The sequence below is a fragment of the Xenopus laevis genome, chromosome 5L (assembly GCF_017654675.1).
Source record: "Xenopus laevis strain J_2021 chromosome 5L, Xenopus_laevis_v10.1, whole genome shotgun sequence".
In the NCBI taxonomy this organism is placed as follows: domain Eukaryota; kingdom Metazoa; phylum Chordata; class Amphibia; order Anura; family Pipidae; genus Xenopus; species Xenopus laevis.
Window position 1 is genome coordinate 144,110,398 of NC_054379.1, and position 22,571 is coordinate 144,132,968.

The 22,571-nt window shown below is 40.4% G+C and overlaps 1 protein-coding gene across 5 annotated transcripts in view; it reads right to left on the reverse strand.

Moving 5' to 3' along the window:
- Nucleotides 1-7,747, reverse strand: part of fbxo25.L (F-box protein 25 L homeolog) — a 32,117-nt gene extending 24,370 nt beyond the window's left edge. For 2 of the 5 annotated variants that reach the window (XM_041563517.1, XM_041563513.1), the window contains exons 1-4: nucleotides 7,328-7,478; nucleotides 4,078-4,209; nucleotides 3,654-3,748; nucleotides 2,116-2,165 (exon numbers count right to left, since the gene is read on the reverse strand). In XM_041563517.1, coding sequence (XP_041419451.1) covers nucleotides 2,116-2,165; nucleotides 3,654-3,748; nucleotides 4,078-4,199 — 267 coding nt within the window. In that variant the 5' untranslated portion in view covers nucleotides 4,200-4,209; nucleotides 7,328-7,478. Of the gene's footprint in view, nucleotides 1-2,115; nucleotides 2,166-3,653; nucleotides 3,749-4,077; nucleotides 4,210-7,236; nucleotides 7,498-7,616 lie in introns of those variants that run through there. The other 3 variants (XM_041563516.1, XM_041563514.1, XM_041563515.1) reach the window with 3 other exon arrangements.
- Nucleotides 7,748-22,571: the final 14,824 nt, after the last annotated feature.

Sequence of the window (22,571 nt, forward strand, 5' to 3'; positions counted from 1 at the left end):
ATGTATATATATATATATAAATAATATATATTATGTGACTCAGAGTATGTGGTTTACATGCTCAAGTGCCCATGTGGCCTTGCATATATTGGAGAAACTATACAACCCATACGGGATAGAACTAGTCAACACAAATCGACAATAAGGAAGGAAGTAGTGAAACTGCCGGTTCCAAATAGGGATGCACCGAATCCACTTTTTTGGATTCTGCCGAACCCTTTGCGAAAGATTCGGCCGAATACCGAACCGAATGCGAACCCTAATTTGCAGGGGAAAACATTTTTTACTTCCTTGTTTTGTGACAAAAAGTCACGTGATTTCCCTCCCCACCCCTAATTTACATATGCAAATTAGGGTTTGGATTCGGTTCGGCCGAATCCTGGCCAAATCCGGAACCTAATCCTGGATTCAGTGCATCCCTAGTTCCAACACATTTTAAATCAGCACGATATTCTGCTGCATCCCTTAGATTTCTTGTGATAGAGTCTGTTGCCCCCTACGTCGGTGGGGGGCGGGAACAGTCTCTTGCAACTCCAAAAGAGGGAATCGTTTTGGATACATACATTGCAGACAATGCACACGAAAGGGACTTAACGGACCAGTAACAATTTTTTTTTGTTCTACTTAACGAAAAGAAACCACCAAGGCAGTTTTAACTTTAGATTCAAAGTTTTTATTAAGAAATGACTTACAGATTCTCTGCTTGCGCTCCTCTTCAGAAACGGTGACAGGGCGAAGATCCATTGTTCAGCACTCAATTTCTCCCCCCTGCCTTCTATAGGAGATAGCCAAGGAGGAGAAATTGAGCGCCGCACCATGAAGAGGAGCGCAAGCAGAAAATCTGTAAGTCATTTCTTAATAAAAAGAAAGTTAAACGTTAAAACTTGGTCTTGGTTTTTTTTTTTTCGTTAAGTAGAAACAAATTTTTTTTTTATGTTTGTGGTCTTTTAATAGAGAGTATGATCTATATGCCTTAATTTAGGATGGGTTATTGAGTATGCTTTGATAACTGGTTGGGTCTGGTATTGTTATACTATACTATAATTTAATACTATAATTGGTTGGGTCTGGTATTGTTATACTGCTATGATACACAACCCTGATTATATCAAATGTTCCTTTTCTCGATTATACATGTTTGGACATTTCTATGCTATTTTTGTTATGCTTAGGTTTGTATAACCTTATAGTGGGTATATACCGTTTAAGTAGAGAATTTATGGATATTGATCAAACAATATGATGTATTCTAAGTGAACCAATTTGTACTTTGCTTCAACCAATTTATACTTTGATTGAACTAATTTGTATACTAATGAGGTGGGTGTGTGCAAGACCCATGCCTTTAAATAGGATATGATATAATTGTATTTACTCATGCTTGAGAAAGAAGCAGGAGCTTCGAAACGTTGCATATTCTTTACCAGTTGGTAAAAATCTTTTTATTTCACGTACAAAGTTGTCTGGACTTTTTTGTTTGTTTGTTTTGCAGATTATAATAAGGATAGATATGACATGTGAGCAACCATACAGTGGGACTCGAGCAAGAACTTGGGTGGGGTCAGTTGGCCTTTTATTAATAGTATCACCTTAGATAATTTAACCCATCACCGAGTTACAGTATCTGCTCAGATATGGGTAATATAACAAATGCATTGTATCCTACACAGCTTTTAATAGTCTTTTGTTTTATATTGCTATGGGCTACTAGTACCAGAGCAAACTTGCACCCCTTACTACATTCTACCCTCAGCCAAGAAATGTGGATCAGGCCCAAAAATTAGAAGCTACAGGAGTAAACACATGGGGAAATAAATAGGGGATTCATGTCTTGCATTGTGTCTTAATAATACTTTTTTGTGCTTTTTAGCACAAAAGGATCTCTATATAAGGATCCTATACGGTCTAGGAAATTTTAAATCACGCTAGAACACAGCCCAACAGAGAGCACAGAACAAGCCATAGAATGAACAGAAAAAGCATTGCCCCAAAGAAGTATTGTTCGACACAATAACAAATAGACTGCTAAAGGACTATATCACTAGACAGTGCTTTGTTTTGTCAAAGTTGCTGCAGAAGCGAAACTTTATGGCAGGCAAATAATAGTTTTCTTACTTCTCTTGTACTTTCTTTTTGTATGTAAATCCATTTCTCGTGATAAAAGTCTGAAAGAGAACGAGAGAACAGGATATATGATCGCAGGCATTTATACGTAGCTCAGAATAATGTGGAACTAGAGCCACACAATGTAATGAACAAACAGTTCGTGACCCTGACCAGTGTTTTTAAAACTCAGCTTTATATCAGTCCTGCAATTAACTAGTTTCAGGCAGGGATTTTGCGCTTAAAGGTTTAAGCAATATGCAAGCCTGCAAATAACATTAAGCATTTATATGAGTGTATATGGTAGCTGTATGCTTTCTCTTGTAGAGCAGCCATATGCAATTAAATATTGGCTTGTCAGATCTTCTTCATTCCTTCCCTAAACAGTCTTCCCTTCCTTCCCTGAACAGTCTTCCCTTCCTTCCCTCCCTAAACGGTCTTCCCTTCCTTCCCTAAACGGTCTTCCCTTCCTTCCCTAAACGGTCTTCCCTTCCTTCCCTAAACGGTCTTCCCTTCCTTCCCTAAACGGTCTTCCCTTCCTTCCCCAAACGGTCTTCCCTTCCTTCCCCAAACGGTCTTCCCTTCCTTCCCCAAACGGTCTTCCCTTCCTTCCCCAAACGGTCTTCCCTTCCTTCCCCAAACGGTCTTCCCTTCCTTCCCCAACGGTCTTCCCTTCCTTCCCCAAACGGTCTTCCCTTCCTTCCCCATACGGTCTTCCCTTCCTTCCCCAAACGGTCTTCCCTTCCTTCCCCATACAGTCTTCCCTTCCTTCCCCATACAGTCTTCCCTTCCTTCCCCATACAGTCTTCCCTTCCTTCCCCAAACAGTCTTCCCTTCCTTCCCCAAACAGTCTTCCCTTCCTTCCCTAAACAGTCTTCCCTTCCTTCCCTAAAAAGTCTTCCCTTCCTTCCCTAAACAGTCTTCCCTTCCTTCCCTAAAAAGTCTTCCCTTCCTTCCCTAAACAGTCTTCCCTTCCTTCCCTAAACAGTCTTCCCTTCCTTCCCTAAACAGTCTTCCCTTCCTTCCCTAAACAGTCTTCCCTTCCTTCCCTAAACAGTCTTCCCTTCCTTCCCTAAACAGTCTTCCCTTCCTTCCCTAAACAGTCTTCCCTTCCTTCCCTAAACAGTCTTCCCTTCCTTCCCTAAACAGTCTTCCCTTCCTTCCCTAAACAGTCTTCCCTTCCTTCCCTAAACAGTCTTCCCTTCCTTCCCTAAACAGTCTTCCCTTCCTTCCCTAAAACAGTCTTCCCTTCCTTCCCTAAACAGTCTTCCCTTCCTTCCCTAAACAGTCTTCCCTTCCTTCCCTAAACAGCCTTCCCTTCCTTCCCTAAACAGCCTTCCCTTCCTTCCCTAAACAGCCTTCCCTTCCTTCCCTAAACAGCCTTCCCTTCCTTCCCTAAACAGCCTTCCTTTCCTTCCCTAAACAGTCTTCCTTTCCTTCCCTAAACAGTCTTCCCTAAACAGCTTTCTCTTCTCCAGGGACAGTCCAAAGTGTACATATCAGTGTTAATCACACCCATTCTGACGGTGTAAAGGCAACGGAATTCTTACTCTTTGTAGTGTTGTTAAAGTGTTCCTTCCTTCTCTTTTTCGCTGAAATGTCTAACTTCTCCGCTGCATAGAATTCTGGATTATCGACATTTAGCCTGTGAAATCAAAGCAATATTTATTAGATTAATATAGAAAATAAATCTACCATCTGATGGTAAAAGGTTTGGCATGGAAGTAACCCTTACCCTGACTGCCATGGTTTTTTTTGCCATTTTCAGTTATTTATAAACTTTTATAAGACATCCTATTAATAATAGTCTGAAAGTGCTGCACACAGTCACATTATATTCAGAAATTGTGTCCGGTTTGGATAAATACAGGCAAGGACCACATAGCAGACAAATGGAAGCCTCTGATTTATACATATATATATAAAAAGGATCATTTTATAACACAATCAGGTTGCGGGGTGTGTTGTACTTACACGCTAAGGTTGAAATTTTCATCTCTCTCATAATCACAGTAGAAATCACACCTTTTCCATCCATCATCGGTTTTCGTCCAGCTCCAGCCTGGAGAGCGCCAGTCCTGACCCAGAAATGGCATGGCTTTAATGCTGAAAGATGGAACACATGGGACTTTAAATGAAGAGTTAATCTAGGTACAGACATGATTTGGGCAAAGGTCCTGGCTAATTGTCAGGATAAAGTAGTGCCCTTCGAAGTAGATATTGATCAGACAGGTTTTATACTGTCCAGATCTATTGATATCAACCTTCGAGGTTTTAATGTGAAGCGAATCTGGATAATGGCAAGGCTATAGTTGGCAAATGCCTTGATACTTACAAACAAAAAAGGTACCTTATGAAGTTCCTAAATGAGTGCAAGATTGAGAACTCCAATTATGTAAGGTGCAGAAATGTAGTGGGTACGTTTTTATACTTTTGTGTCACCCCCCCCCCCCTTACAAAAGTGCTGGTCCAAAATGAGTAGATTCAACAAGCACCACTATAGTTTCCCAAGGCGAGGACTAGAGGCTCCTAAAAATACCAACACTGCAATGCACATCCTTTCCTCTCTCTAAAAGTGAAAGTTACTGATTACAGTAACAGCCAGTTGGAACTGTATCAATTTCCCCATTTGATCAGAGGCGCAAGTCCAACTTATAGGAACCATGGAATCCTTTCTTAACATCTGATGATGATACTAGAGACACCCAGCCCAAAGTAACTGTAAAACAACAATTTGTGGCTATGAAATAAAGGGCACAAGCTTTGCCAGTTTCAGTAACTCATACTAACCAAAAGATGTTTGCTTTCAGACAGGTGACAAGTAGCTGCTAACTTTGCACCTTTTATTACATAGCCCTTTTTTTTAATTAAATGCCAGTGCAAAAGCTATCTTGCCCTGCAGTCTCCTTACTGACCCCAGCAAACAGAGACTCTGCACTTAGTTTCAGGGTAGAAAGGGAGGCAGAGGGAGAATAAACAAATTAAACAGGCAAAAATAAATATAAAAATAATCACTAAATGGCTGTGAATATCTTGGTTTTGGCTGTTGGTGGGATTCTGGGAGCTGTAGTCCAACACCACATAAATGGCTACAAACTGCAGTACAAAGCTATTACTGCGAAACGCGCGTCGGCGTTTGGAGTCCTTTTTTAACTTTAATCTTTAGAAAAACTTGAGTCTATTGGGTTGACGGAATAGAAGGGGTGGGGAAGATATCAACTTCAACCAGTGCTCGGTTACCTCTCTCCTCTCTGCTACTAAAGCTCACAAGAGCCCGTGGATTTGTGGTTTTTTAGGCTTACACAGCTCTTTTCAGAATAGGATTTAGATTAAAAAACGAGACCACAGTCACGGATCCTCTGCCTTCTTTGTCTTTGTGGTGTCCCAGGGATAGAAAACAATTTAGGTAGCAGTTTTGGGACAACTCCATCTCCTCCAATTTTCTATTTCTTGCTAAAACTTTTTAACCTGAGCTTCGTGTGTTTTTTAAAATAATTTATCCTAAAAATTGTGGTCCTCTTTATATCAACTACCTTATTTATTATTATTAATCATTCAGCACTGTTAAGCACTTTATAATTAATTAATCCTGAAGCGGGTATGAATTTATGGTAATTGCCAGTCACCAGTAATTACATTAGCACTTGAAGCACTTTATTTTTATTGTAATTAATTCTTCAATCGGATTGATTGTGGGTGCAAACATAAGGTACCTGACAATACATTGCATTAGAAGGTTATTAACTTGTGCTAAGTATAATTAACTCTATAAAGTATTTATCATTATTTTTTAAGTTATAATACAATTAACAGAATGAATTATATTTTAATGTAACTTTATTAAGGGTCAATTTAAGTTAATTTATAACTAAGCACTTTATATATTCTTAATTGGTTAGTGATTACTATTCGGTAATCACAAAATAATTAATAGGTAGTCAAAACAATAAAGGAACTGCTGAACGTGTGAGAAGCAATTGGGGTTCTTTTTTCACCTCACAGAATCAATTTGTTAAACATATTTGCTAGACCAAGACTGTGCACATGCTCAGTGTGGTCTGGGCTGCTTAGGGATCGCCATAAATTATCAAAACAGCACAAGTCAAATAATATCTGCCAGAAGCCGATACAGCAAGACTGATTAATAATCAGAATAGGCAGACTGCACTGGGTCCTGTGTTGTCATGTAATCTTTCCCCAACTCTGAAGAACCAGTGGCTGCAGCAAAATAATCCTCCAAATGTAAATCCCAGTTTATCTGTTTAAATCTGGCTCCATGATCTTTGTCCCTGCCGCTGGAGTAAACAGTAAAGGGAATGTAAAGGCAAAAATAAAATCCAATACAAATCTCTACACAGTCGCCGACTGCTCTACAGGGAAACAAACAAAGCTGCTTGAGTTCTGCATGGCTCGGAAGTAGGATGGGGGCTCCCCTGCTGTTCATACATATGATTGTTTCCCTGCAGAGCAGTTAGGGACTGTCTGACAATTCCTATCCACAGCAGTAAATAAAGGAAGAATTTCACTGCATACAGTCAGGTTTCTTATAAAAATGGTACACATTTTTTTTAATTAAAGTATATTGGAGATTTTATTTTTCAATTAAAGAAAGTCCATTCCCTTTAAAGAGTATTTGTTTATTAGATGGGGTCAGTGACCCTCTCCTACCCATTTGAAAGCTGGAAAGAGTCAGAAGAAGAAGGCAAATAAATAATTAAGAACTATTAAAAGAAATGACCAATAAAAAGACCAATTGAAAAATTGTTTAGAATTAGCCATTCTATAACATACTAAAAGTTAACTCCAAGGTGAACCACCTTTAAAATATGTGAAGTTTGGCATCTGCCCCTTAGAACAGTCATCATCCCCATGCACTAATAACAATGGGGGCAAAATAGAGTCAGATAAATAGATGTTCCAGCCACAGGGGCCAGCTGGTGAGAGAGAGATGAAACTGGGATCATTTATTACTATTAGGCATGTTTGCACCAGGGCAGTGTATCCCACTATGTTACTATGGGTTATAATGAACAATAAAAGAAAATAACTCGATTGGTTGCCATGGGTTACTGCCTTGCAGGAAATCAGCCCAGTGTTATCCAATGAGCCCCTTGGTATAAGCGCTGTCGGTACCTGTTGCTGCTTTACAACTTTCAGCCTGGGCCGGAAGCAGTTTCTATGGCTTCCGGAACCCAAAGCAAAGACTCCCAGCCTTCCCGGTTACCTGTCTCTCTTTCTTATTACTCGCCTCTCGTTACATCGGAGCTGGCAGGATCGCGTTAGCGGAAGCAGCCGTCTCCTTTTGCTTTATTTTGGTCAAGACGAAACCACAATAACCCGCCCTCAGCGCGCTCCGATTGGCCATATAAGAAAGTCTCCGCCCAAACCTACCTGCTATACCCGACTCGGATTGGATAAAGAACAAAAAAATGACGGCCTGTCAGGCTACGTCACGCCAACCACGTGTTGTTGTTTGGGGTCGGGAGATGGGTTCGGATTAACTGCTTCAGTACCTGAATGGGGTTCAATATCGCTGCTGAAATGGGTGGGCATGTAGAAAGCCGTGCGAGCTGGTGCTGCCTCTGTCTGTGTAGCAGCGTGTAAGGCCGGTGTGTGGTATTAATTCAAACCTCTCAACATTTGGAAAACTGAAAGAGGGACAAAAAAGATCGGCCGCTCGATAGAGGGTGACATTTTGACCCCGCCCATTTTATGACCACACCCCCTAAATACCACATCTATTTTACAAGATTTAGCAGGTTATGGAAAGTTTGAACCCATTTCTGGGGAGTTATTACAGTTTTGCTAATGAAGGTGAATTGCCCTTTAAGTTGTGAGTCACTGTTCTCCCAAGAGACCTGCTTCTCTTAGTTACAATTATATGTTTGCTTGTCTTAAATTGTTATAAATGTATCTTAGTGCAGCTGCTGCCAAGTATTCTGAGCTCTCTGTCTACAAACCTCTTTAATTACAGAATCATTGTATCTTTTTCTGGCTGTTCAAGTGCAGGAGATCAAAGAGAAACTCTGAACATTTCAGTAACAATCCAGGACTGCGGGTTGAGCTGTCAAAATCGTGACTGTCCCGTGAAAAACAGGAGAGTTGGGAGGAATGGTTTTTGTGTATTAGTGTGTAGCGGCGGGGTCTGTGTATGTACTTTGTGAAAAGTGCAGCATTAAAGAGGGGTTCATCTTAAGGGTCAGGCCACACGAGCAGATTTGGGGAGATTAGTCGCTCAGCGACAAATCTCCTCTTCTTCGGGACGACAATCTCCCCGAACTGCCTTCTCCCTGCCCTCCACTGGCTTCGGGCGACTTTGGAAAAGCGTTGTGTGTGTCTTCCCCCTGGCAATTTTCATTTTAGCCGGCGGAGGGCAGGGGTGGCAATTCAGAGAGATTGTCACCCCAAAGAAGAGGAGATTTGTCACTGGGGCGACTAATCTCCCCAAATCTGCTTGTGTGGCTAGACCCTTAATTCACTGAAGCCATCCAAAAAAAACAAATGTTTTGTGAGGTTACACATTTATTGTTATTGCTCCTTTTTATTACACTTTCAGTCAGTAACATATGAACCTTTTCAGTCAGTAACATATGAACCATCCTTGGGCCCTGGTGCAGGCCGTGCACCCGGGACCCCCCACCACCCCTCCTGACTCGATCTTTTCACCAGATTCATGTGCGGATGAACCGCCATGGGCATGTGGACCCGGATGCACCCTTCACTCCTCCGCTAGTTCCACCACTGCTTTCAATTCAGACCCTTTCCTACTCATATTCAGCTCTCTTATTCAAATCAATGCATGGTTGCTATGCTCATTTGGGTCCTAGCAACCAAACTGCTAAAATTGCAAACTGGAGAGCTGCTGAATAAAAAGCTAAATAACTCAAAAAGTACAAATAATAAAAAATGAAAACCAATTGCAAATTGTCTCAGAATACCCCTCTCTACATCATGATGAACAACACCTTTAAGGTTGTAGCCCTTGTTTGTACTGCAGTGGTATGAGTTGTAGTTCAGTAAGGTGGCAGCTTGGACATTCCTCCCAGTAGTTACTTCTCTCAGCTCGGTCCCCCAGCCTTTTTCTAGTCCCTGTGGCCCCTTGGTTGGTTGTGTCAGCTGCAAAATCCATGCTGTAAGTAATGTAACATCTGATCTGATGGTTTCATGTGTTTCAGTAAGAAACTGAGGACTATCAGACTCGCAGGGTCACCTACTATGACATTTACTATGCTAGAGGTGTGAAAAGTCTGCCCCTTCGTGTCAATGCAATTGTATGCAGGGAATCAGGTTGGTTGGGAACCATTAACTCCTATTGGATGTTGGAATATTCTGTGTTGTTTGCCTTTCTGTGCTGCTACTCATTTCAGTTTGCATGCTAATGACTTGGCCTCTATGATTATATGTTTCTGTAGATACGTGTCGCTTATGTATTCAAAACCAACTTGGATTAGCACATTTCTTCATTCGTAAAAGCCCCTTTATCAGGTTTGCTAGCCAGGTGGCATCTACACAGCCAACTTACTTCAAATGGTCAAAACAATAACATTCAGGGCGAACTCTCCAATGTGAAAGAGCCTTTAAGAGCCCCAATAATTCCAAATATGTAACCCCAGTCCTCAATTGTGTTTGACATGTTAAGTGCCTCTTGGGAGTCTGAAATATTAGCCAATAAATGGTGTGTGTGTGTAATTAGGGTCCACTTGCTCTTGCCTCCCTTCAAGGCAAGTAACACCTCTGACTAGATAAGAAAATCCAGTCAGTATCCAGTGGTACATTGATATAACTGAAGAACTGCCAGCTGGGAAATCTAAAGCACATAGTCATAACAAGGGTCTCAGCTCTATGTTCATTATTTATTCCTAACTTTCAAGATATTACCAGTTTTTAAAGGTACTTGCATCCAAACCTGTTCCTCGCACTGGTTGTGCTCAGTCGATGCCACTGCACCTCCTGTTGTAAAGCATTAAAGCAACTTGTAAAGTTGTAAAGCACATTATCTGTATTAATTACTAATCATCCTTATATTGTGACATTTCTATTCTATGTGTACTGTATATTGTGAGTAGGGATGCACCAAATCCACTATTTTGGATTCGGCTGAATCCCCGAATCCTTCACAAAAGATTCGAGCGAATACCGAACTGAATCCTAATTTGCATATGCATGTTTTGTGACAAAAAGTCACACAATTTCCCTCCCTACCCCTAATTTGAATATACAAATTAGGATTTGGATTCGGTTCGGCCGGGCAGAAGGATTCGGGCGAATCCTGCTGAAAAAGGCCGAATCCCAAACCGAATCCTTGATTCGGTGCATCCCTAATTGTGAGTGGGTCCCTAAGCTCAGTAAGTGACAGCAGCACAGAGCATGTGCAGTGAATCAGCAGAAAATAAAATGGGGAGCTACTGGGGCATCTTTGGGACACAGATCTTTACCGCTAAAGGGCTGTTGTTGCCTTGGGCTGGTACAGAAGCACAAAACATAATGTACAACATTTCTAGCTACTTCTTTATTTAAGCTTTAGTTCTCCTTCAAAGGCATCAATAGGTGCAGCGTTCTTGCATTCATTTTGGTACAATTGTAACCAGCACATCTCGGCTGCCAGATGCAGTTGCATGCGATTAGTCAAAATTAGTCATGAACCAATCTGTTCCATTTCACTTCACCAAAAAATTCGTGAAACGGTGGAAAAATTTGTTAAAATTCACAAAACGTAATTGAACTCAATGGGTGGTTTTTTTTTTCGTGGCGTTTTTTTTTTTTAGAAGCAACTTTTTCTTAGCACAAATACTTTAGTCTGTGGGGGTTTATTTTGTGGCGGGATTTTATCTGCAAACATTTTGGCAGTACATTTTTGTGGCAGTTTCGTAAAATGTGGCATTTTGCTGCAGATCCATACCTGGTGTAAAACTTCACAGTCAGTATTGAAAATGTGTGTAACTTTGGCACTTAGCATCAAAATGAGATTTTGACACATTTAAAGTAATTGTGTCACGCACATTTCACCTGCACGTCCATGATTACATTACCAGTTGAGGGTAAACAACGTCACAAATTGTGCTTTAAATTGCACTTGCAGTCGTAAATAATCCGTTTTGCTGTTTGTATGGCGGCAAAGCTGCAGTGCCAGTAGGGGAACCTACTATGTGTCTGTTTACCAGTAGATGGCAGCAGAACAAACTAAAACAGAAGGTTAACGTACCATTAATACATATTTATACCCAAAGGCTCTTGATACCCTCAAGTGTTTTTTCACTTTGCTGCATTGATAGTTTTGTACAATCCATCACGTGGCGGTACATGTGTTAAAGGAAACATACAGAATAAGTGAACACCCCCTATTCTTGAAGGCAATAATGAATAATATATGGTGCTGTTTTTACTTTGGGCCAGGGTTTGACTGGTGGGTGCAGGGCCCACCAGGGCTGCCACTCCAGGGGCCCTCATGCCTCCCACCCCCCCCCCTACAGGGGCCACCGCCAACTGCCCTCCCCACTACCTTCAGCACGTCGGAGAGGCAGGTCAGTGGCCTGGGGGAGCATCAGCAGGGTTTGAGTCTGGGCCACTGGGGCCACTAGGGCTGGGGCCCACTGGGTTTTTTCCCAGTGTCCCACTGACCCAGTCCAACTCTGCTTTGGGCTGAAAATAAATGTTAAAAAGTCCCTTTATTGGAGTTTATAGATCTTCTACAGTTACTGTATGTTTTAAATGAGGGGTGGGTGATGGTCCCTGCCAGAAGTACAGAAGGAGGGGACAGCCAATCACATTCCTGCAGTCATGCAAACAAAGACAGGCTTCGGTTCCCTATCAGGTCAGCCTAGCTGCTGATTGGTTCCTATCCTACAGTGCAGTGAGCTGAATACCAACGACTCCCTTGCACTGGGAAAGAAGGCAGCAGGAAGTGGAACAGATGGACGGGACTATTAGGGTTTTTGCAGAAATTTGCAGAAATAACCTGAAACTTTCCTTTATTATTTAAAAGAGTTTAATGCACTGGCACATTCTTGTTTTTCACACAATATGTCTTCTTTAAGTGACTTTATTCTTCCCTGCCGCCCTGTAGCCAGAGACCAAAGAATAGGAATAGGTCTAGATCTATTTTTATTGCATTCGGCCCTTGTCTCCACTACTGTGGGTAAAGGCCTGCCATGTCTAATTAGGTCAATTAGTATGTCTTGCTGGGTAGAGGAATGTATAAATCTGTGCCGTTTGGCTCGTGGTGCATGGAGTGCTGTAATCAGGTGAATTCTGTACACAAGCAATAGAAATCACCACTGGTTCAGAACTGCAGATTCCAACATCTCCCCCGACACCATAACTAGCCATTGAATTCTGGGAGATATACTTATAAAGAACTGGATGTTACCTATAGCTGAAAGTAAAGGAGTTGTACCACCAGTTTATTACTTCAAATCAAGAATAATTCTCCTTTTTTTTTTTTTTTTTACAAGAATAATTCTCCTTGTACTGGCAATTAATTGGATTTGACAACTGCCTTTAGAAGATCACATAAACAATAAAAATGTATAATAATGCCTACCGAGATTTATGTCGTTTTCTTTTATCAAGTTTCCAGTAGCAACCAGTCTGCAGCAGTTAGTATTTACTGATCTAGTGCAGTTAATAATAATAAAAGCAATTTTCAGGTGAGGCAATGCAAGCCCAGGGGGTGCACATGGAAGAGTTGGCATATGAATCTACCCCATACCCTTTAGCAAAAGGATTCTGCGAGTCACCCACTGCCAAATAGGGGACAAGAACAGTATTGGTAGTACAAGTGAGTAAGTGTATTTAGCAAAAAGCTGGTTGAGATTAAAGGGGTGGCTTGCTTTAATGTTAATATTAAAATGTTATAGAACAGCAACTTTTCAATTGGTCTTAATCTTTTATTTTTTTATAGTTTTTTAAGTATTTTCCTTTTTCTTTTCTGTCTGAACTTTCAAATGGGATCACTGACTCCATCTAGAAAACAAATGCTTTGTTGTTATGGTTACTTTTTATTACTCTTCTTTCTAATCAGGCCCTCTCCTATTCATATTCCAGTCTCTTATTTAGATCAGTGCATGGTTGCTAGGGTGATTTGGACCCTAGCAAAAAGCTGCTGAATAAAAAGCTAAATAACTCAAAAACCACAAATAGTAAACAAATTGTCTCAGAATATCACTCTCTACATCATACTAAATGTTCATTTAAAGGTGAACAACCCCTTAAAGCTGAGTTCTCTACAAAGGTACAAAGCTGCACCCCATTGCAGTTACCAGTATCATCCATTGGGTGATAGAAATGAAGTATAAAGCAGACAGATACATGGGCTTAGAAGAAGGTCAATGAACAGTCCCAGGCTTGATTAAAGGGATTCTGTCATGATTTTTATGGTGTAGTTTTTATTCCTAAATTAGACTGTTTGCGATGCAAGTATTTCACTCTACCATATAAAATTAAATTCCTAATTCAAAAAGTCTATTTTTTTGGTCATGTGATTTCTGAAAGAGCCAGTGCTGCACTAGGGAACTGCTTTCTGACAGCCTATTGTTTCTACTATGCAATTTAACTGAATGGGGTTGCAGGGGGACATGGATTTTTACTATTGAGTGCTGTTCCTATATGTACCAGGAAGCTGTTATCTGGTTACCTTCCCATTGTTCTACTGGTTCTAATGATGGGCTGCTGGGGGGGGGAGGAAGAAGGGTGATATCACTCCAACTTGCAGTAAAGAGTGACTGAAGTTTATCAGAGCACAAGTCACATGACTGGGGGTAGCTGGGAAACTGTCAATATGTCTAACCCCATATCAGATTTCAAAATTAGATATTCAAAATCAGTTTGCTCTTTTGAAAAATTGATTTCAGTGCAGAAGTCTGTTGGAGCTGCACTATTAACTGAGGCATTTTAAGAAAAAAAATTTTCCCATGACACTATCCCTTTGAGGATCAAGTTGCAACAACAGGTTGTAGGTTTTTATATATTGGTAAAAGCAAAATGCCGGAACATATGTTATTGCTATGGCAAAGTGACATTTGTTGTAGTGCATCCGCTATCACTTTTATTCTGTGCTGTATTAAACTAGATAGTAACCTAGATCAGCTTCACTGCGGTGGGAAGAGATGTTTCATATAAATCATAATAAATGCAGTTGAGGAGCTCTGTAATTATGAAAGCAGACGTGGCAGTCAATCCTACTGTAAGGGGGATATATAGCACCCCGTTGCACCTTTTTAAAATATCATTTCATCCTGTAACTTATTTTCATGCAGAATTAGAATGCTTTCCTGAACCTGGCAGATGACTGAGAATGCAGAAGAGGCACGTGTATGTATGATGAGATAGAAAGCATTGATGTGCCCTCTCATTTAGCATAACATCTGCTCGGTTGGAGATATAGGCCGAGAGCCTTTAGGGCTGTGCTTAGCCTGTATAGAAACCAGAAACATAAAATGTGTCAGCTGCCCGTAGCTATTAGCGTCACTGAGATCATGTATCTGCAAACAACATAAAGCAGAACTGATTTCCAGAACTGTCCTATATATAGTGAATAAAGCACCTCCTCTTGTAAAATATAAGAATATAATAAGATACTGAGGAGTTCCATGACCATATAAAAGCACAAGTCAGAAGGCTGAGTGTTTTTATACAGGTCAAGGAACTCTGAGGTGACATAATTCCGAGGTAACATATATTTTTATTATTTCTATTTATTAAAATACACAAGTTTCAGTGAGTCCTGTGACAGAAATTACACCACGAAGCGCCGATTATATCACTAAGCACCGTTCACCATAAGGATATAATTTCTAGGATATTCATGGTTCTTGTGTATTATATATGTAATTATTTATATATAGTCAGCTGGAGATTCGGCACTCACGAAAATGCTGTATAGCTTCTTCCGATTTCTACCTCCATACTATTCCGTGGCACGCACCCAGGCACCGTATACAGCGTATACGGTGCCTGGGTGCGTGCCTCGGAATAGTATGGAGGTAGAAATCGGAAGAAGCCGCACTCACAGGTCTTAGTGGATAGGGAAGCAAACTTTTATTATGAACGCCTTTGCGGCGCACCTAACGTTTCGGGCTGACTACTATTTGCGCCGCAAAGGCGTTCATAATAAAAGTTTGCTTCTTTATCCACTAAGACCTGTGAGTGCGGCTTCTTCCGATTTCTAATTTTAAATATATATATATGTGTGTGTGTGCAATGTTAGGCTGAGTTAGCTATGTGTAGTGAGAAATGTTCTTGATATTAACTATTTATGAGACTGTTTTGTAGCTATGAGTGTTCAACAGCAACCAGGAGGTGGGGAGTAGGGATGGGACATTTTGTTTTTGGCAAAAATTCGCCGCCAGTGAAATGTCGCTGATACCCATTAAAGTCTATGGGTGTAAAAAAAATGTTGTCGTGCGCAAATTTTTTTGGAGCATGCCACCATACAAGTCAATGGGCATCATTTCCGCGGCAAAACAAGTCGAAAAAATTTGCCCATCCCTAGTGGGGAGATGTGTCCACTGACGTGCAGACCTGTCCCAATTAGGAGGACACCTCATCACAGTGATCAACTACGTCTCTTCTGCCCTGCACAGAGGTGATTTGAATTCTATCATGGAGTCTTTGGCGCTGCTACACAATATAAATGCTTGAAAAAGGGAAGGAATATTTCCTGAAACCTAGAATATGCGGCTAAAGTTCCATACATTGTTGAAAACGGATAATATATATATTATATATATATATATATATATATATATATATATATATATATATATATATATATATAGATATATATATATATATATATATATATATATAGATATATATATATTAGATAAAGATAGATATGATAAATTCCAAAGGGCCACACTGACTGCTTGCTGGTCCCAAGTGCTCAGAGCTCTGACGTCTGCACCAAATGGAAAGTTTATGATGTCTTTATTGCAGGGAGTCTGATCAATATGAATTCATTTCCAGCTATGCAAACACATTAGTTTCCTTATATTTGTTCAGATTTATAAGGACTATTAATGCAGAAAGCTTTCATAAGGTTCAAGGTTGCACTGTCACAGTTGATTGCTGCAGGATTATGGCTGGAGCTATTTAATAATAATTTGACTCCGGGATGTCCAAGTTGATGTTGACCAAAATCTACCACCGTCACAATGTCTTAGGGCGACAAATCTCCTATTTTTCAGGGCGACAATCTCCCCGAACTGCCTTCCCCCTGCCCTAAAATGAAAATTGCTTGCGGCAATGCACAGGCGGCGCTTTGTTTTCCGAAGTCACCCGAAGTTTCCTTGTGAGGCAGGGGAGTAACTTATTTTTATAGTTTACGGCAGGGATCCCCAACCTTTTTCACCCACGAGCAACATTCAGATTAAAAAGAGTTGGGGAGCAACACAAGCATGAAAAATGCTACTGGGTGATGGCAAATAATCAATGTGATTGGCTACTGGTAGCCCCTATGTGGACTGGAAACCTACCGGAGGTTCTGTTTGGCAGTACATCTGTTTTTTATGCAACCAAATCTTGCCTCCAAGCCTGGAATTAAAAAATAAGCACCTGCTTTAAGGCCACTGAGAGCAACATCCAAGGGGTTCGGGAGCAACAATTTGCTCACGAGCTACTGGTTGGGGATCACTGGTTTACGGCCTATGGTGCTCAAGGAGAACTGCAGAAACAAAGTGCCCCTTTCCCTGAGTGGTGCCTGTTTGTTTAGTAAGTTCTAATGGCTTTTTAATTAAGGTAACTGTCATGTGTTCTTGGGTTTATAAAGTATGTGAGCGCAGGCACTGTCCAGCTATATGCCATCAGCAAGTTTAATGCATATAGTAACAGCCATACTATGTTGGTGGCACCCTCAAGCTATCTGTAAGTAATTACAGCTGAAAGCCAGATCTGTTTGTCCACTAGTGTCCCTGCACTAGTGGTTCTGATTTTTAAAACAATGTAGCAGAATCCAGTTCTTCTCCAGCCTAGGCTCCATCTTCAGGAACTATGGTGCATGTTTTTGATAGAAAAACCTCTCTGGAAGCTAAGCAAAAGATAAGGCAGACAGACAGTCTCTGTGGTGTAGCTTTCTTACACAGCTATCAACAACAACTTTATTATAACAGAACACAGCAAACACAGGGAACTTGTATGTCACATGACTATCCCTCACAATACTGCCATCTACTGGCAATACAGTATAACAGATGTTACATTGATATGGTTGTTGCTAATACATACAAACCTGTATTCCAACACCCCCACTCAACAACTACTATCTATGTCAGTCCCATTTCTGATCTAAGATTCACAAATCTATTTCTAGCGAGTGGCTTTGTCATGGCATCAGCAATCATTTTTTCAGACTCACAATATATCAATACAATCACTTTCTGATCAACTAAGTCATGAATGTAATGATGTCTGACGTCGATGTGCTTGGTTCTTGCATTCATCTTCTCACTTGTTGCAAGCTTAATGCATGCCTGATTGTCCTCAAATAACACAGTAGGTTCTGATGTCGGCTTTCCAAGATCCTTGATTAATTGCTGTAACCATACAACTTCTTGACAAGCAAAAGCTGCTGATATGTATTCAGCTTCTGTAGAAGACAATGCCACTGACATCTGTCTCTTGCTTGACCAGGATATAGGACTGTTTCCCAATTTGAATAAGTAACCACTTGTGGATTTGCGTGTACTGTGATCACCGGCCCAATCAGAGTCCACATATCCTGTGAGGTTCAAGTCATCACTTGCTGAAAGTTTCAAACATAAGTCCTTTGTCTGTTTCAAGTATCTCATAACTCTTTTGATTGCATTCCAGTCTCTTTGACGTGGTTTATCAACTCGTCTGCAAAGAAGAGACATGGCGACTGCAATGTCTGGACGAGTAGTGGTTGCAATGTAGAGAAGTGCCCCCACTGCTTGTCTGTACTCTTCATTGGATGTGAGAAGATCATCTTCTCCTTCTAACCTTGGGTAGGCTGTATCCATAGGTGCACTTGCTCCTTTGGCTTCTGTCATGTTGAATTGCTGGAGAATTGATTCAATTTTTGCACTCTGGTTTAATAGAAAACTTCCATCTTTTTCACGCTGGATGTCAATTCCGAGATAATATGTCACTTCTCCAAGATCTTTGGTTTCAAAGTGCTCATTGAGTACTCCTGTTAACTTTGCAATGTTATTGTTGCTTTTGTGAACAATAATCAAGTCATCTACATAAACTAGCAGATACATCCATTCAGCATCTATTTGTTTAGAGTAGAGACATGGGTCAGCTTTGCTTCTTGTAAATCCCTCATTCAATAGAACTTGGTTTATCTTTAAGTTCCATGCTCGTGCTGATTGTTTAAGGCCGTAAAGAGATTTTTGCAATTTGCATACAAGATGCTCTTGTCCCTTTTTAACATATCCTTCTGGCTGAGACATGTAAATTTCTTCTTCTATATCACCATTAAGAAAAGCTGTCTTAATATCGTGATGTTTCACAATCATCTTATGCATGGCAGCCACCGTCAAAAGTGTTCTAAAAGTACTTTGTTTAGCAACAGGAGCAAAAGTAGCATCATAGTCCTCACCGAACTTTTGTGAGTAACCTTTAGCAACCAACCTTGCCTTGTAACGACAGAGCTTTCCTTCAGAGTTGCATTTGGCTTTAAAAACCCATTTACATCCTATGGCATGTTTACCTTGAGGTAGCTCTGAAAGTGTCCATGTCTGGAGATCATGAAGTGATGTCATCTCTTCATCAGCGGCTTCATTCCACTTTTGCTTCTCATGCTGAGGCAGTTGTTGCATTTCTTTCCATGAACCAGGTTCGGTTTGGACAGCCCTGCGAGCCATGTAGGATAAACGTTCAGCTGGAACACCTTTATTGGTTCTGGTTGATCTTCTGACTGAAGGTTCCTCTGGTTCATTTATAGTTTTTGAATTTTCTGCTGTTATCTCTATTTCTGTGTCACTTTCTTTGTTTTCTTCAGTGATTGATGTAGATTCTCTCTCAGTTTCGGCAGATTCTGTTGGTTGTTCAAACTTTAAATGCACAGAACTTTCATCAATTATGACGCTTCTGCTGACTGTAACCTTGTTTGTGTCTTGATGCAGAATTCTGTATCCTTTCTGAGATTCACTGTAACCTATAAGAATTCCTTCTTTTGCACATGCATCCCATTTTGTACGTTTTTCTTTTGGAATGTGTACATAGGCTTTACTTCCAAAAATTTTGATATGTCTTAAATCTGGTTTCTTTTTGTTCCACAGTTCATATGGAGTTTTTGTTGTTGCTTTTCCTGGCAAACGATTCTGAAGATAACATGCAGTCATAATAGCTTCTCCCCAGTATGTTGTTGGCATATCAGCATCAAATAGCATGCTCCTCCCACTTTCACACAATGTGCGGTTCATCCGCTCTGCAACTCCATTTTGCTCTGGGTTATATGGAACAGTTGTCTGGAACATAATTCCATGTTTTCTGAGACTGGCTTGTGTTTTACCACTTGTATATTCCGAGCCATTGTCTGTTCTTAGTACTCTGGGCATTCTGCCAAATTTATTACTTACTTGAGCAAGATACTCCTCTATTTTCTCTGGAACTTCATCTTTACTGTGAAGTAGGAACACTGTGGTATATCTAGAGTAATCATCAATGAAAGTAAGAAAGTACCTTTTCTTTCCTGGAGTTATAGTTTTCATTGGACCACAAAGATCTGAATGAATTAAGTCCAGAGGTTTATGAGCTTTGCTGCTGCTCTGCTTTGGAAAAGGTTTCCTTGTCATTTTCCCTTTAATGCAGCTGGTACAGGTCATTGTCTGATCACATGGATTGATCTGAATACCACTTGCATAGTTGTTCTTAACTATTTTCTTTATTATATCAGGACTTCTGTGCCCGAGGCGTCTGTGCCAAGTGTGAATGCAGTTGAAATGTTTATCTTCTTTGGCAATATTAACCATTTCACTGCAATTCAGCTGATATAGTTCATCTGTAATTTTAGCCTTTGCGAGTAAGCAGTCCCCTTGTGTGATGACACAACTATCACCATGAAATGTGACTATGTTGCCTTGGTTAGTGAGTTTCTTCACTGACAAAAGGTTGCTTTCAAGATCTGGCACATACAGAACATTCCTCATATGGATCTTTCTGGTGATATCTGGAGAGATAGGACAGTACAGAACGCCGTCTCCTATTCCCTCTGATTTCATTAATTGTCCATTAGCTGTAGTTATATTTTCTGATTTGCTTTCATAAAGCTGAGTGAAGAAATGTCTGTCATTAGTCATATGACTTGTAGCACCAGAGTCCACACACCATGCTTGCACAGAGGTAACATTATTTCCAGAATGAAATGCATACGCCTGTGTTTCAGTTGCATTCTAGCTTTCCAGATTCTGCAATCTGCCTTTAGGTGTCCTGGCTTTCTGCACACAAAGCATTCCCGCTTTTCTAGCTGCACATTGCTGTTTTTAGTTTTATTTTTCATCTTTAAAGCAGTCTCTGAGCTGGACACACTTGCATTCTTTATGCTCTCTGTTTTGCGCTTGTATTCATCCACAAGCTTGCCTTTAACATATTCCAGTGTCAGTTCATCATCAGGACATGCATCTAGTGCTGTGACAAGGGTCTCATAACTTTCAGGAAGGCCGCTCAATAATAGAGCTGCAATATGAAAGTCTTTGATTTCTTCTCCAATTCCTCTCAGTCTCTCCACCATCTCTAAGGTCTGTCTTATATAGTCCTGCATGCTCTGCTCTTTCTGCAGCTTAGTCTGATAGAGCTTTCTGATTAAATATAGTTTATTGCTGAGATTAGCTCTCTCATGCACTTTTTGCAGTTCTTCCCACATGTCTTTAGCAGTCTGACAGTTACATATATGTATGATTTGATCATCATCTATGCACAGGGAGATTGTGCTCTGAGCTTTCTGATCTCTGTCTAGCCAATCCTCTGTGGGCTGTGCAGGTCGGGGTTCATTTATACATTTCCACGTACCTTCTCTTATAAGCAGCATTTTCATCTTGAATTTCCAGGACTGGTAATTCTGATTTGTCAGATTTGCGATGGAGATCTTTGCTGAGGGGATGCTGGCAGCCATTTCTGCTGTATGTCTTTCTGTATCTGTTGCTGTCTCCTGCACTCAGTTGCTGTAGCTTGCTGTAAGGTATCCTGGGCTTCTGTAGCGTATCCTGGGCCCATAACCTGATAGAAAAACCTCTCTGGAAGCTAAGCAAAAGATAAGGCAGACAGACAGTCTCTGTGGTGTAGCTTTCTTACACAGCTATCAACAACAACTTTATTATAACAGAACACAGCAAACACAGGGAACTTGTATGTCACATGACTATCCCTCACAATACTGCCATCTACTGGCAATACAGTATAACAGATGTTACATTGATATGGTTGTTGCTAATACATACAAACCTGTATTCCAACAGTTTTTTCACAGGTTTGTTAATAATCAGCGGACTTCTGGTACATTGTTCTAGGAGTCAGAACCATCAATGCAGAATAGAAAGTGGCAGATGGAGGCTTTCAGTGGTGATTATATTTAGAAAGACACTGATGTAAACCAGATACTTCAATCCTACTCCCTTGTTAGGGCCTGTGGTTTTATTATAGGTGAGATCATGGAGCCTTAGGGCTCTTACACACAGGCAGTTATTTAATGCACTTACGTACAAACACATATACAGTATTGTATTTTTTTAAAATGCAACTAATTATTTAGTGAGTTGCAAACAAACTGTTAAATGAGTGGCAAGTCCAAGCAAATGCAGCATGTTGCATCCAAAAAGGAAACTGAATTCAGGACTGCCATTGGGGGGGATAGGGGGTACTGTTTTTATCAGGCCTGATAACCCATGTCAGACCCTGCCTCCCAGTAGGCTGCTGTGTTGCAAAAGTTACACAAATTGTGCAAGTTACATATAAAGTTAAGTAACTTCTGAAAAAACTGCCCAGTTTGCCTGAGAGTTAAAAGGGTGGTTCACCTTTAAGTTAACTTTTAGAATGGTCAATTTTAAGCAACTTTTTAATTGGTTTTCATTATTTTTTTTTTTATATAGTTTTTTAGTTATTTGCCTTCTTCTTCTGACTCTTTCCAGCTTTCAAATGGGGGTTCACTGACCCCATCTAAAAACAATTGCTCTGTAAGGCTACAGATTTATTGTTATTGATACTTTTTTTTTTCATCAATATTTTTATTGTTTCACAAACAAATGCAATATGTACGTATCAAAATTTTGATACTTTTTATTATTCATCTTTTTATTCAGGCTCTTTCCCATTAATATTCCAGTCTCTTATTCAAATCAATGCAAAGTTGCTAGGGTAATTTAAACATTAGCAACCAGATTGCTGAAATGGCAAACTGTAGAGCCGCTGAATAAAAAGCGAAATAACTTTCCAGAAAAGGTGGCAACCCTAGTCCTGCGCGGACCTGACCCGACCCGCAAGTACCTTATCCGCAACCCGATCCGCGACCC